The sequence below is a fragment of the Cnephaeus nilssonii genome (genome assembly GCF_951640355.1).
Source record: "Cnephaeus nilssonii genome assembly, chromosome: 5".
Taxonomy (NCBI): Eukaryota; Metazoa; Chordata; class Mammalia; order Chiroptera; family Vespertilionidae; genus Cnephaeus; species Cnephaeus nilssonii.
Window position 1 is genome coordinate 8166900 of NC_137076.1, and position 14149 is coordinate 8181048.

The 14149-nt window shown below is 51.9% G+C and overlaps 1 protein-coding gene across 3 annotated transcripts in view; it reads left to right on the forward strand.

The window, feature by feature from the left end:
- The first annotated feature begins 807 nt into the window (after positions 1-807).
- The window catches only part of INSR (insulin receptor), a 169067-nt gene continuing 155725 nt past the window's right edge, over positions 808-14149 (forward strand). Inside the window, exon 1 of one of the 3 annotated variants that reach the window (XM_079773169.1) lies at positions 808-1412. In XM_079773169.1, coding sequence (XP_079629295.1) covers positions 1313-1412 — 100 coding nt within the window. In that variant the 5' untranslated portion in view covers positions 808-1312. The remainder of the gene's footprint in view (positions 1413-14149) is intronic. The other 2 variants (XM_079773168.1, XM_079773170.1) reach the window with 2 other exon arrangements.

Consider the following 14149-nt stretch of genomic DNA (forward strand, 5'->3'; position numbering starts at 1 on the left):
GCAGGGGGGACTTGGGGCAAAGGCCTGGAGACAGGGATAGGTTTAGTGCCTGCGCTTAGAGGAACCGCAGGCCAAGTGCCTGGCAGACGGGAAAGGCATGCCTTGCATCTAGAGCTGTGCTGGGTGGCTTCTCATGCTCGGTTTCTCCTGCCACTCACCAACTCCGACAGGCAGGTGATGCTTACATCCATCATGCCAGAGAGGTCAACTTAGAGAGAGGGACGTCAGTGCTTCAAGGTCACGCTGGAAGTGAGGGCTGTGCCGGGTACCCAGGATGTCTAGAGCCTGGTTTGCACGTTGGCGAGGCCTGCGCATTCTCCCAGCTGTCCTTTTTCCAACTTGAACCACAGGCCGCCCAGAGGGGCCCAGGCCGGGAACACGTTGAGCGCGGGGGCGCACGTGGCTGTCCTCAGGGGCCTGGCGCTGAGCCGGAGCACTCGAGCGGCTGGGCCTCTGGGGTGCGGTAGGGGCTCTAGGTCCGGACTGGCTGGCTGGGCTGGGAGGACATGTAAGACTATCAAAAATCCAAGTAACCAAGATAAATAGATTTTAATGCAATATGTAAAAAATGAAAAGGAATGCCCCAAAGGCCACGAAGCACAATATAGCAAAATGTTAACCGCGGGATCGGGCTCCCTGAATGGGGCCTTTGGGGCGCCCAACCTCGGAGACGAGCCGCTCAGGTTGGGCAGGGATGGGGGCGCCCCTGCGCAGGGCGTGCCCGGAGCCTCGGGCGCGGAGCCTGGGAGAGCCAGGAGGGCGGGAGGCAGGGAGGGAGGGGCGGCACCGCCCTCGGCCCGGCCTCCCTCTACCCTTCGAAGGCCTCTCCGCGGGCGCCAAGTCCCTTCCGAGTTTGGATCCGCGCCGTCTTTTCTCGCCGCCTGACGGGGCCCAGTTGACGCGCGGCGTTGTTTACGGGCCGAGCAGTCCCTGCTCCCGCCGCCTGCCCGCCGGCCCAGGTGCCCGCCCGTCCGTCCACCCGTCTCTCCGTCCGCCTGTCCGCTAGTCCGGGCGCCCGCTGATCGTGGTCCGGAGCCTTTCGGGCCGAGAGCGAGAAGTCCAGGGCGCAGCGCGGGGACCCAGGCCCTGCGATCACGGCCGCGGCCCGGGCCGCGCCGCCGGATTCCCAGCGGCCGAGGCCGCGCGCCGCTCCGGTGCTGGATCGAGGACCCTCCCCGGCGGCGCCTGCGGCCCGCGGCGGCCCGCGAGGAAGAGGAGAGCGCGCGGTGCCCCCCGGCGGCTCCCTGGGAGCATGAGCCCGGCGGCCCGGCGCCGTGCGCTCTGAGACGCCGGGACCCGCGCTCCCGCTGCCATGGGCCCTGGGGGCGCGCGGGGGGCCGCGGCCCCGCTGCTGCTGGTGGCGCTGACCGCGCTGCTGGTGGGCGCCGCGGGCCACCTGTACCCCGGAGAGGGTGAGTCCGGGGCCCGGGAGTGGGTGGGGAGCGGCGCGGTGGGGAGGGGGACTCCTTGTCAAAATGGAGCCGCCCGTGGGACTCAGCCCTTCTCGGTGGGGGGCGGGAAGGCTGACCTTGGCCTCTGCCCGCCTGGGCTCGCGGCTCCGCGCCCCCTGCGCGGGCCCCAGCCGGGAGGAACCTTCCCCCAGTGCCGGCCCCGCCGCGGGCCCCTCTCTCCGGCGCGCCTCCCGCCCGTGCCCAGCCCTCTCCGGGTCGCCTTTGGGAAGCGGGGTCCCGGGGTCCGGGCGGCCTGTGAGAACCCGGTGCCCGCGGCACACGCGCTGGGTGGTCCTTGGGGGTCCCCACGGGTAGGGGACGCGGCCGGGGCTGGGGAATGGTAACCTCCCCCCTCTTCTTGAGATCTAGGCCCTTGGCCACCTGGGACTTCGGGTCCATGTTTACCCTTTTGGCTCGCGTTCGTGTTTCCAGATGTCCGGAGGCAAACTCTAGCGCCGTGGCAACAGCACAGTTGTCCTGGCAGACGCGGCGGCGGCTGTTGCCATGCTTTATTATAATTAGCATCTCTCCCCACGCCGCTGTGCGGGTCCGTCTTATTTCCTTGAATTCTGCTAGTGGCCCCTGGAGGCAGATTCCGTTGTTCACCCATTTCATAGAGGAGACGGCTCCGGGAGGAGACAGAACTTACTGCCCCAAAGTCAGTGCCAGAGGGAGGACTTGAACCTCTCTGTGTGCTGCCCGGGGTCCCATTTCTCCCTGATAACCTTTCCCCTACAGCGCCCCGGGAGGTCTCTAACCTCGGGTGAGCCTCTCATACACCTGCGCCCCCCCACCCCCCCTGGCGTCCCTGTGCTGTCAGTAGACTGAGGCAACCCCCATCCTCAGCGTCCTCCTTGGCGCATGATACCAGGACTTTCTGGCTGTGGGACGACTGAAGAATCATTGAAGAGCATACAGCTGGGGTGTTGCACCTTGATGTCTGAGGCCCTGCTTTAAAAATACCAGTTTGGTTCCTTCAGATTTGTCCGAAGGAAACCGGTTATGATGAGGAAGGGGCTGGGAGAGAAGGGACAGAAGCTCCCGAGTTCCCTAATGGTGAGTGAGGAATGTGAGAAAGCACACAGGCGCTGGGCTTGACAAGCTGGGCTTGCTGGGCACCTCTGCCAATTACAATGTCTCAAAGCCCCTCAGCGCCCGGTATACAGTAGGCATTCCAAGAAGGGTTCCTGCTAAGAAAGTCCAAGACGCACTGTTAGACCTACCCAGCTTTTGTTTCTGTGTGCACACACGTTCCCGCGTGGTTCCCTGCTCCTCTGTTCCCTGCAGCTTTGGTAATTAATTGTGGGTTTGTGCCTGGGCTTCCAGGGGTCAGTAGGTGGCATTATCACTTCTTTACGGGATTCGTTCCCACCAGGCAGAACTTGATGCTTCTTTCGTTCACTGCGGCATTTCCAGAGCCTAGAACAGCGCCTTAGGTGCTTGGTAAATGTTTGTTCTCGATTTAGCTCCTATCCTTATGCTCTCCTGGGTACTCCTTTATCTCCAGGCAATACTGAACTAACAATCATAGCAAATACTTGGTGGGTGCTGTTATATATGCTTTGCATGTATAATTTCAGTTAATCCTCATCACAACCCTATGAGATCGAGTTCATTATTCCTTTTCCAGAAGGTGAGGAAATTGATTAGATCACAGAGCCAGCAGGTAGCAGAGCTGGGATTAGAACCTCAGCTAGTCTGTCTTCAGAGCACTGGTTTCTTTCTTCTTTTTTTTTAAATCCTCAGCTGAGGATATTTTTTTTAAAATTGATATTTAGAGAGAGAGGAAGGGGGCAGGGGAGAAAGAGAGAAATAGAGATGTGAGAAAGAAACATCGATTGGTTGCCTCCTGTACATGCCCCATCCGGGGAGTGAACCTGCAACCTTTTGGTGTATAGGAGGACACTTCAACCAACTGAGCCACCCGTCCAGGGCCAGAGCACTGGTTTCCTACAAAGCAGTTCTTTTGGGTCTGGGCCTCTGCACTCCAGCCCGGCAGGAATGGTTAACAAAACCCTAAGGAACGAATAAGAGCATACCCCTTGCAGGTTGGGGGCAGGGAGAAACTACAGATCACTCATCTCTAATGTCAACCAATGGGGCATTCTGGCCAGGGTGAGGGTGGAGGGGAATCATTGGGAGTGTTAAGGAATGAGGGACTCTTTCTCAACGTTGTCACCCCAGTTCATCTTCTGTGGAATCCCTTGTTGCTTTGCTGAACTGGCCACGGCTTCTCTAGTTCTCCTCGGGTTAGCTGGCTCTGGCCCAAGAAGACCCCCAGCCATCACCAAGTCAGGAAATGAAGATCATGTGGGATGAAGTACAATAAAAACCTACAGAGCTTTGCGGGGGGGGGCCAGTGCTAATTGAGGTGGGAGACCCTTGCTTCCAGGTCCCCCTAATTTTCCACGGCAGCATGAGGTGCTTCTGGTGTGTCTTCTCTCGGGCGCTCCCGGACCCGAGGAACAGAACGTCCTCCTGCTCAGTCACCTCCCTGGGGCCGTTCCTAACCTTTGCTTCTCTCCTGGAGACCTGCCCCTTGTTCCCGCCAGCTCACTCACGGAGGTCATTGGGGTAAGCCCCCTGGGGTCCCCACCCGACTCCATCATTGACTTCCATCCTTATTTGATTAGAGCACATCCTCTCAGGCTCAGTGGTTTTGCCATTGGGTTTGGATAGTCTTGCTGGTGGGGCTGTCCTGGGTGGTGTAAGATGCTGAGCAGCATCCTGGTCTCTACCCACTAGACGACAGTAGCCTCTCTCCGCTCCGAGTCCTGCCAGCCAGCAGTGTGTCTCCAGACGTTGTGTCCAATGGAGAGCCACTGCTTTGGGGCAGGTAACTTTTTTCTCCCAGTGCACTGGCCCACCTGGGTCCCCGCCGTCTCCCCTGAGGGTTCAGGGATCTCCATCTGCCTGGGAGCCTTAGATTTTCCCCTGAACCCCGTTACCCACCACCCACCTCTGGCCTTGCCCTGCCATCTCCCCCCTCAATTGCTATCTAGCCTTTAACCCAGTGCCCTACCCACTGCACCTGGCTCGTGTCTCCATTGCTTTGTTGATGGCTCTGGAGACGGTAATGCCTCGTCCTAATTTTGCTTCCTGCAGCCTCACCCCAGCCGACCTCTGTGTTTGCCACTGGCCATTCGCTCCTGGAAGGCACTGATTCCTGGCAAATTTTCACCTGCTACAGGCTTTTCCGGGTCCTTTCTCTTCCCCTCCTCCGTTCTCCTCTTGGGCTAAGATGTCAGCGCTCTGCATAGCGGGCCAGTTCCCTACGCTGATCCTCTTTTTAAATTTACACATAGTCAAACTCTTTCCGCTAGAACAGGAGCCAGCAAACGGCCCACCATGCCTGCTTTTGCAAATAAAGTTTTGTTGATAGGAGCCACACTCATTCATTTATACGTTACCTGTGGCTGCTTTTGTTCTCCAACGCAGAGGGTTTTGTGATCGCATGGCCTGCAAAAATGTTTACACTTTGGCCTATTACAGAGAAAGTTTGCCGACTCTTGATTGGGGACAAATTCCTTGAGGATCAGGGTGACATGCCTAATAGCTCCTGTGGTCTTCGGTACAACTTGAATGAATCCAGTTAAACGAATCACCCAGGAGTGCTGTGCTTTTTCTTTACAGAGCAGCCCTATTAAAGAAGCTGATGCATTTGCTGTGCTGAAAAGATGGGTTCTGATGGTGAGAAAATAACAGAGATGGTCCCTCGTTAGCTGTGTGTGTGTGTGTGATCTTAGGATTTATTTATTTCAAGCCATCTTAGCATTGAAGGAGGATTCTGCACCATCAGCTCTGTCTCCAGAGCCCAAAGAAAGTGGCGTCTGCTATGAGGTTTTCTTTCAGGAGCCCTTGTGTTCAAGTCTATTAAGAATAAGTCAGGGATGGTTGGTTTATGTTCTGCAATCAGACTGAACTTATGTGTTTTAGAATTAGAATAATGACAAGTAATGCATTCTCATTGCAAAAACAAAAGAAGTATAGAGAGGGAGAAAAAACAAGTTATTAGTTTTGCATGTATCGTTCTAAATTTTTAAAAATTTCATACAGTAAAATTGACTCTTTTTGGTGCGCAGCGTGTAATTGTAAACTATGCATAGCGATGCGTGGTGGTCCCCACAGTCAGGATCCACAGCAGTCTCTTCCATCGCTGCCTAAACTTCCCTGGGCCACCCTTTTGTCATTACACTGTCCCTACCCCTCATCCCTCAACCCTGCCAACACCGATCTGCTCATCTCTAGTTTTCTCCGGACTTTAAAAACTCTATACTAATAAAAGGGTAATAGGCAAATTGGTCACGACGCCCTGACAGTAACAACTGAACAACAGGCTGCGTGGGGCGACAAGGCTAACAGCGGCGGGGTTAGCAAGGGACGACCAAACAACTGACCAGCAGGCTGCATGGGGCGACCAGGCTGGCAGGGGGCGGCAGTGAGGGGCGACCAGGCCGGCAGGGGGGGCAGTTAGGGGCAACCAAGCCAGCAGGGGGGGCACTAAGGGGCAACCAGGCCAGGGGGGGGGGGCAGTTAGGGGTGACCAGGTCGGCAGAGGGGGGCAGTTGGGAGTGACCAGGCCGGCAGCGGGGGCAGTTAAGGGCAATCAGGCTGGCAGCCAGAGGCGGTTAGGAGTGATTAGGCTGCCAGGGGGTTAGTTAGGGGCGATCAGGCAGGCAGGCAGGTGAGCAGTTAGGAGCCAGTGGTCCCGGATTGTGAGAGATCCCAGGGATCAGGCCGAAACCAGCAGTCGGACATCCCCCAAGGGGTCCCGGATTGGAGAGGGTCCGGGCTGGGCTAAGGGGACCCCCCCATGCACGAATTTTGTGCACCGGGCCTCTAGTATCTTATAATTGGTTAATATTCTTAAAATTGAAAATTTTAATTTAAGTACTCATAAGATCCTCATGTTTCCTGGATTCCATAGTTGTGAATTCACTGACTTGCTAGAATTTATTTGTAACTCTACAATTAACATTCAGAGCACCTATGTGGTCACTCCCAGACACCCGGAGCCGTGGAGTTTCACTTGACAGTTGCCGCTGAGGTCAGCCATGGCAGGCTCTGCTTTCCTGTTTCAGCTCTCCTCGTGTGATTCATACAATCCTCAAGAATTAAAACAAGTGCCCTTCTTGTGATAGATTGAGTGCTATGGTTTCCTCATTCTTGTGCTTGGTGATTTGGTGGTTTTAAGTGGCCCCCGTGCACAGTACTGCAGTGCTGTCTAGTGTTCATAAGCATGAGAAGGCTGCGGGGTGCCTGCAGGGAAATTCATGTGTTGGGCAGGCTTTGCTCAGATGAGCTATAGTGCTTAGTGCTTAAGGCGGATTCAATAATGTCTCCGAAATAAGGTGATTCATGGAGGGTCTCCCTTTGTTCACTAGACCCTGGTCTTTTGTTGGTGGGAGGGGGGGAGGGAATGGGGGAGGAGGGTGCCCCAGTGGCTTTTGGGATCTTAGAAACATTTTATTTCCAACAATGAGCTTTTCTGTTTTGTGTTGCCACACGTCAACAGGGTATGAGTTCCAATTTGGGTTTAAGGCAGGCTTGTGAGGGTTAAAATTTGACTTCAAATCTGGGTTTTTCTTCCAATTCCATAAGGGTGTGTTGTCACATCACAGCTGTACAGTCACCTCTGTGTTGTGTTCCCAGGAGATGCTTGCTTCTCTCCCATGCCTTTGCGAGAATGTGGCAAACAGGTGCTTTCCCCAGACTGCGCCCTTTGACATTGTGGGGAAAGATAGTGGCCGGACACAGAGGGATGGAGACAGCGGGGCCACTGTTCTCCGAGGCCTTTCCCTGATTCTTAGTTGCCAATTGTTTTCAAAGATGAGTCCTCCCTCGCAGGCGGCCGGAGAAGGGATGTGCATGGAGACGATCCTTTCTAGTTGTACTCAGGGCGTTGGGTCGAAGCACCCCTCGGGCACTCCATCCCCATGTGTACACGGGGCTCCTGAGATTTGACGGGTGATGTCCTCAGGGTTACAAAACGGTGGTACTGACTGGAGGAGTCACCTCAGGTGTTCCTGGGTCTTCCAGGGTGTTCAGGTATAGAAGGTGTTGGTGTCAGGGTGACTGCAGGTCTTTGGTCCCCTCTCTGGTTCCCTGTCCTTAAATATGGTGCTCCCCAACCCCACCGCGCGTCCCTTTCTCCTCTCAGCTGTTCCAGCTCCTCCTGGTTATATCGCCTGTTGCCACTACTTCCACCAGCACTCACTTGCCCCTTTCCCCAAGCTCCGGACCCACACCTTCCCAACAGCCAGGCACCCCAAAGCCCTCACACACTCAACATGCCCCCAAACTGAGCCTCTTGTCCTTGCCCCCCAAAACTGGTCCTGCATCAGCCTCTCCGGGTTCATTAGTGACTTCCCTCCTCCTTCCTCTCTTCCACCTCTCCGAGGACCGGGTCCCGTCGATTCTAGTTCCCCAGCCTCGCCACAGTCTTGCTCCTCTTCTTGTACCCACCTCCGAAGATAGACCACCCAGGCCAGGCCAGACACAGTGGCGGCTCCAGCGTGCCCCTCTCATTCCTTCTCCACTCTGCTGCCAGAGTGATCTTTCCGCTATCTCCTTGGTTCCTCCCGCAGCTCCCAGCTCGATCCCTTCCCTGGCATGTGAGTCTGGCCCCAGCTGCGTGCGGTCTTACTTCCCGAAGCACCTGGCTGCAGTTCCTGGGGTTCTCTGTCCTTCATGTCTCTGCATCTTCACTTGCGTTTTTTTTTTGTGCTCCACACCTCCTCCTTCTCCCCTTTCGCCCACAGTCACCTGCTTCTTCCTCACAGAAGCTGGTCAGAGGTCTCCTTCCATTCTTACCTGGCTTCCTTAGCCACCCTTCTCATTCCCTTTCAGCACAGGGGAGTACCTCTCTGGGCCCCATAAACATTGGTCTGCCCATTGACGATGTGTCCTCTGGTCATTGGCCACTCATTTCCTCTCCCCAAGGACAGTCAGTTTGCAATTTTCTATTTTGGCACATGTTTACCTTTCTAGAGACCAGTGTTTGCATATGTAAGCTGACGTGTATCTATTTCCATATAAGTAATAGCATCGCACACAGATAGATCATCTTGTTCTTTACTATTACGATCATATTCTGGAGATCTTTCTCTATCTCCATAAGGAGCTTCCTTGCTCTTTTTTACAGCTGTGTAGTATTCCATCTCATCAGAGGCTGGCAAACAGCCCGCGGGCCACGCGGGGGTTCACCATCCGCTTTTGTACAGGTGTTCACATTTTTACATGGTTGAATAAAAACTCCCAACTGTGATTTTGTGACACGTGTAAATTATATGAAATCTGAATTTCATTGTCTCTAAATAAAGTTTCATTGGAGCATAACCATGCCGCGTGTTGTCGTGGTTTAGCGCTACAAGGACGAAGTTGAGTAGTGACCGAGATGGTATTTCCCACAAAACCAAAAAGATTTGCTCACTGGCCCATTACAGGAAAAGTTTGCTGACCCCTGCATGCTATCATTGGTTCGTGGACCTGAGCATGCGTCAAGGTCACCTGGAGGGTGTGGTGCAATGCAGCTCCCTGGGCCCCACACCCTTAGCGTTTCTGATCGAGCAGGTCTGGAGTGGGGCCTGCGAATTTGCATGTCTAACAGGTTGTCAGATGAAGCTAACGCTGCTGGTCCCAGGACCCTACTTTGAGAACTGCTGCATCACGTGGGCGGATCATCATGGATTTAACCGGTCCCCTTTTGATGGACAGCTATGCTGTTTCCGTCTTTGGCCATATGGAATGTCCTGTGTTGGATGACCCGGCACAAGGCTCACATTGCGTCTCTGCCTGCAGCAGGTCGCCAGAACGGGAATCTTCGGGGACTGGCAGGCTTTCACCTTATCTATGTTGACAGGCCCCGTGCCCAGCACGATGCCCGGCACACATTTGTTGAGTGAATAAAGGATGACTTCCACATGGCTGACTGCAGTTCCGGAACCGCCTCCTTTGCGGAAGTCCATTTTAAGAGCCAGCCTTTCAGGCACGCAGCGAATCAGAAGGGTCCCTGATAATGCGGTGTGCCCAGGTTTTAATTTCTGAAGGCAAGCAATCTGGGAATTGGTTCCATGTAGCTCCCAGGGGACAACGAACCTCACTTCGCTTCTCCTCCTCATAGCTTCGATCATGCTGTTGTCGTTGTTCACAGCAACTGAGGATGTGACCCAGGCTCACGCAGCTGGCAGGTGTCAGTGCTGGCGTGGGAAGCCAGACCTGTTGGTTTCTACTGTGCCCCCAAACTGGTACGGGTGGTGGCCTGACCCCTGAATCCAGGCTTGGTGCAGGACCCCTGAATTTTGGAGAGAGCATTGCGAAGACTGGAAAGAATGCAGAGAGGAACACGTGACCCAGAGTAGGTCACTGGGGCACATATTAAGAATGCCGATTCTAAGGAATGAGTGCATTCACGATTGAAAGCGGAACGTGTAAAACTCTTAGCATTGTGAAGGATTTTCAGAACCTTCTAGATACCTTCTTTTGTGTCCCTTCCACGTTCCCTTTGCTGCTTCCCTGGTGGAGAGAAAACCAGGGGAGAGGGGACATTTTCCAAGACAGCTGTCATGTCAGTCTTCTTCTCTGGAACAGTCTCAGATTCCAGAGGCCACGGGGGAACTCCAGCCCAGCACGGCCCAGCAGGCCACTCGGCGTCGATGGGCATGCTCTGTGGCCGCGCTGTCCAGGACGGCGCCACCGTCCACACTCGGGCTCTGGAAACTGTGGCCAGCGCCTGGCTGGATCTTCACTTTTATTTAACTTTAATTCATTTAAAGGCAAATGTAAAGTTTTATTTAACTTAGTTTATTTAAATTAAAAAAAAAACAATACTCGATTCCGTTATTGGAAAACTCTTTTGTATGTTTGGAATAACTTGAGGTTATGAACCTACATTTTCAGCGAGTCACTTTGTGAAATCCACCTATATATAGATCAAGCATTTCTGATTAAAATTTAGCATCTGAATTGAGACAAGCTGCCCGTGTAGAGTTCAGTGGCATTTCAGAGGCACAGTGTGATTAAAAACCCTGTAGACTCTACAGTGGAGAGGATATATTAATACTTTTTTAGTATTGCTTACATGTTGAAGTGAAGTTTTTTAATATACTGGAGTAAGTAAAATACATTGAATTTCATGTTTCTTTTTACATTTTAGAGAAAATGTAAAATGCCATATGTAGCTCACATATTTCTATCAGATATTGCTGCTGTAGATCCTACACACCCTGGTCATCCAGCATGTTGAGCTATAATTTGCCATCGCCCTTGACCTTCCAGTGAAGTAGGCAGAACTGAATTCTTCTTACTGCATTGTTTGTTTAGGTTTCAGTCCTGGCATCGTCTCCTCCGGGAAGCCCTCCTTGATTGTCCCAGATCGAGTCAAACAGCTCATTTTTTTTCTTTCTCTCCCTCTCCCTCTTCCCTCTCCCTCTCCCTCTCCCTCTCCCTCTCCCTCTCCCTCTCCCTCTCCCTCTCCCTCTCCCTCTCCCTCTCCCTCTCCCTCTCCCTCTCCCTCTCCCTCTCCCTCTCCCTCTCCCTCTCGTTTAAAGTATTACATATGTCTCCGTTTTCCTCGATTGACACCTGCCTCTGCCATTGCCACCCCTCAGGACAAGCTCCCTCCGCCCCAGTGTCTGTGTCCATTGATTATGCTCATATGCATACATACAAGTCCTTTGGTTGATCTCTAACCCCCTCTCCCCTGCCTTCTCTCTGAGGTTGGACGGTCTGTTCAGTGTTACCTTGTCTCTGGATCTATTTTTGTTCATCATTTTATGTTGTTCATTATATTCCACAAATGACTGATATTTATCTTTCTCTGACGGGCTTATTTCACTTAGCATAATGCTCTCCAGTTCCATCCATGCTGTTACAAATGGTAAGAGTTCCTTCTTTTTTACAGCAGCGTAGTATTCCATTGTGTAGATGTACCACAGTTTTTTAATCCACTCATCTGCTGATGGGCACTTAGGCTGTTTCCAAATCTTAGCTATTGTAAATTGTGCTGCTATGAACATAGGAGTGCATATATCCTTTCTGATTGGTGTTTCTGGTTTCTTGGGATATATTCCTAGAAGTGGGATCACTGGGTCAAATGGGAGTTCCATTTTCAATTTTTTGAAGAAACTCCATACAGTCCTCCACAGTGGCTGCACCAGTCTGCGTTCCCACCATGAGGGTTCCTTTTCTCCGCATCCTCGCCAGCACTTGTCGTTTGTTGCAGATAGCTCATTTTTATGAACTCTTCTAGCCCAAGTAACGCTCCCCGATGGCATCCTTCTCCATTATATTTATTTTAAGTTGTTTGGGGTAGTTCATAGTGCCTCCTAGTCTGTGAGATCCAGGGCAGCATCGGTCCTATCCGCTGTAGAACTTCCAGTGCCTGGAACGGCATCTGGCCTGGAACAGGTCCTTGGCAGATATTTGCTGAAGGAGTGAATGCAGGGACTTCTCTTTCACGGGCTTTCTCCAGGGTGGCATTGCATGACAGCTATTTCATTGTTTCCTTAAGTCCAATTCACATGCTTCTTCGTTAGGCATCTTTTTGAAAAAACAGTAACGGTAAAACGGTAACATAGCAGTTACAGCACAGACTTTGCATTTGATTGCAGGATTGCAATCCTAGGGGCACCATCTCAAACAGCCTGTGTGAGGCTGTGTGAAAAAGACACCTCCTCTGGAGATGACTTTTAGAATTCAAGAGAGAACATGTGCTCCAGGGCATGGGCCGAGTGCGCATAGAAGGTGCTCAGAAAGTACTAGCTGTCACCAGGGGCCCCTGCCTCCTGCTTCTTATTGTCCTCCCGACCTGTGTGTGAGGTATTAGGTGCCACTTATTAAAAACTTGAAGCATCCTTGGTTTCCAACCAGAGGCATTAAAAGCCAGCAAAGGCCCTACATCTATGTATTTCTGGCACCATTTCTGACATCCTCTGGGTAATTTCTGTCCCAGCAATAAATTTGTCTATTGTCTTAGACTAATAGGGACACATATGGCTTTAATGAATTGAGTTAGAGTTATTGGAAATTTACAAAAAGGCAATTCTTTATTGTCCCCCATAATTATAGTCATTTAATCTTTTTTAATAAGTTTATTGAGCTATAATTCAATAGCATACAATTTACGAATTTCAAGTTTACAATTCAGTGGTTCTAAGTACGTTCGCAGAGTTGTGCAGCCATCAATACAATCAATTTTAGAACATTTTCACCTTTTCTTTAAGTATTTATTGATTTTTTTACAGAGAGGAAGGGAGAGGAAGAGAGAGTTAGAAACCTCGATGAGAGAGAAACATCGATCAGCTGCCTCCTGCACACCCCCCACTGGGATGTGCCCATAACCAAGGTACATGCTCCTGACCGGGATCGAACCTGGGACCCTTCAGTCTGCAGGCGGACGCTCTATCCACTGAGCCAAACCGGTCAGGGCCATTTTCACCTTTTCCAAAAGAAATACCCATCCTCTAGCTGTCGCTTCTCAGCCCCTCGCCCCACTAATCTGTTCTGTCTCTATGGATTGCCTGTTCTGAACATTTCATGTAAATGGAATCGTACACCGTTGTGGTCCTGTGTGAGTGGATTCTTTCACTGAGCATCATGTTTTCAAGGTTCATCCATGTTGAAGTGAGTGTCTGCTTCATTCCTTGTTGTGGCTGAATAATCTTCCCCTGTGTGGATGGATCACATTTTGTTTATTCATTCGCCAGTTCAATTAAGTTGGAATGTCATGTAATCAATGAGTACTTTCTTAGGATAAGTACCGTATATCCCACGCAATGTTTGGGATATACTTATCCTAAACACTTACTCACTGTTTTATCTGAAATTCACATTTAACTGGGTATCCTGCATTTTCATTTGCCAGATCTGGCAGCCATGCCTGTCACTGGCGGACTCTGTGCCCGTGGGTGATTGGCTTTGTCTCGTGGAGGTCCAATTTTCCCCGCTGTGGGTGGGGATGGGCTTGTTGAGAGGTGTCAGTGGCTCAGGGCCTGCAGGGATCTCTGAGTGTGCGTGCTGTGATGTGCCTGTAACAGGGAGCTTCCCGGGCTTGGGTGCTGTGAGTGCGGGGCTGGAACCGGCGTCCTTGTTGTCTGTGTCTGCGAGGTGCCTCCGACTTCCTAATGAGGGAGGGAGCGAGGGAGCACGTGTTTTTTCCCTGATCTAGCCTAATCTGTTCGGAATGTGACCCAGGAACATTGTTGCTTTGTTTTCCTCACATTTTTGCTTGGCTGTTTTCTTTCTAATTTGTGCTGCTTTTGCCGTCACTCTCAGGGTGCATTTTCAAGAGGATTTTCTACTCTTCTCTAGAACAATCTGTTTGCCTCAGAGGTAGTAAGGGAAGGGTTAGTGTCTTGGAATACAATAAGCATGGGTTATGTTCCGAGCATTATAGTCCAGGTGCTGAGGGGTGTGTGTGTGTGTGTGTGTGTGTGTGTGTTGGCAAGGAGAAGCTATGTAAGAGTTTGATTCTGGTGAACGTTAACTCTAGTATAAGGGGCACAAGAGAAGAACTTGGATAGCCAACAAGGCAAGGTCTCCCCTGCCCAGTGCATAGCCACTAGCCTCTGTGTCTATTTACATTTAAGTTAGCTAAAGTAAAATTAAATATTCAGTTCCTCAGTCTTCCCACATTTCAAGAGCTTGAGAGCCACAAATGGCTGGTGTCTTCGGAGTGGGTAGTGCAGATACAGGACATT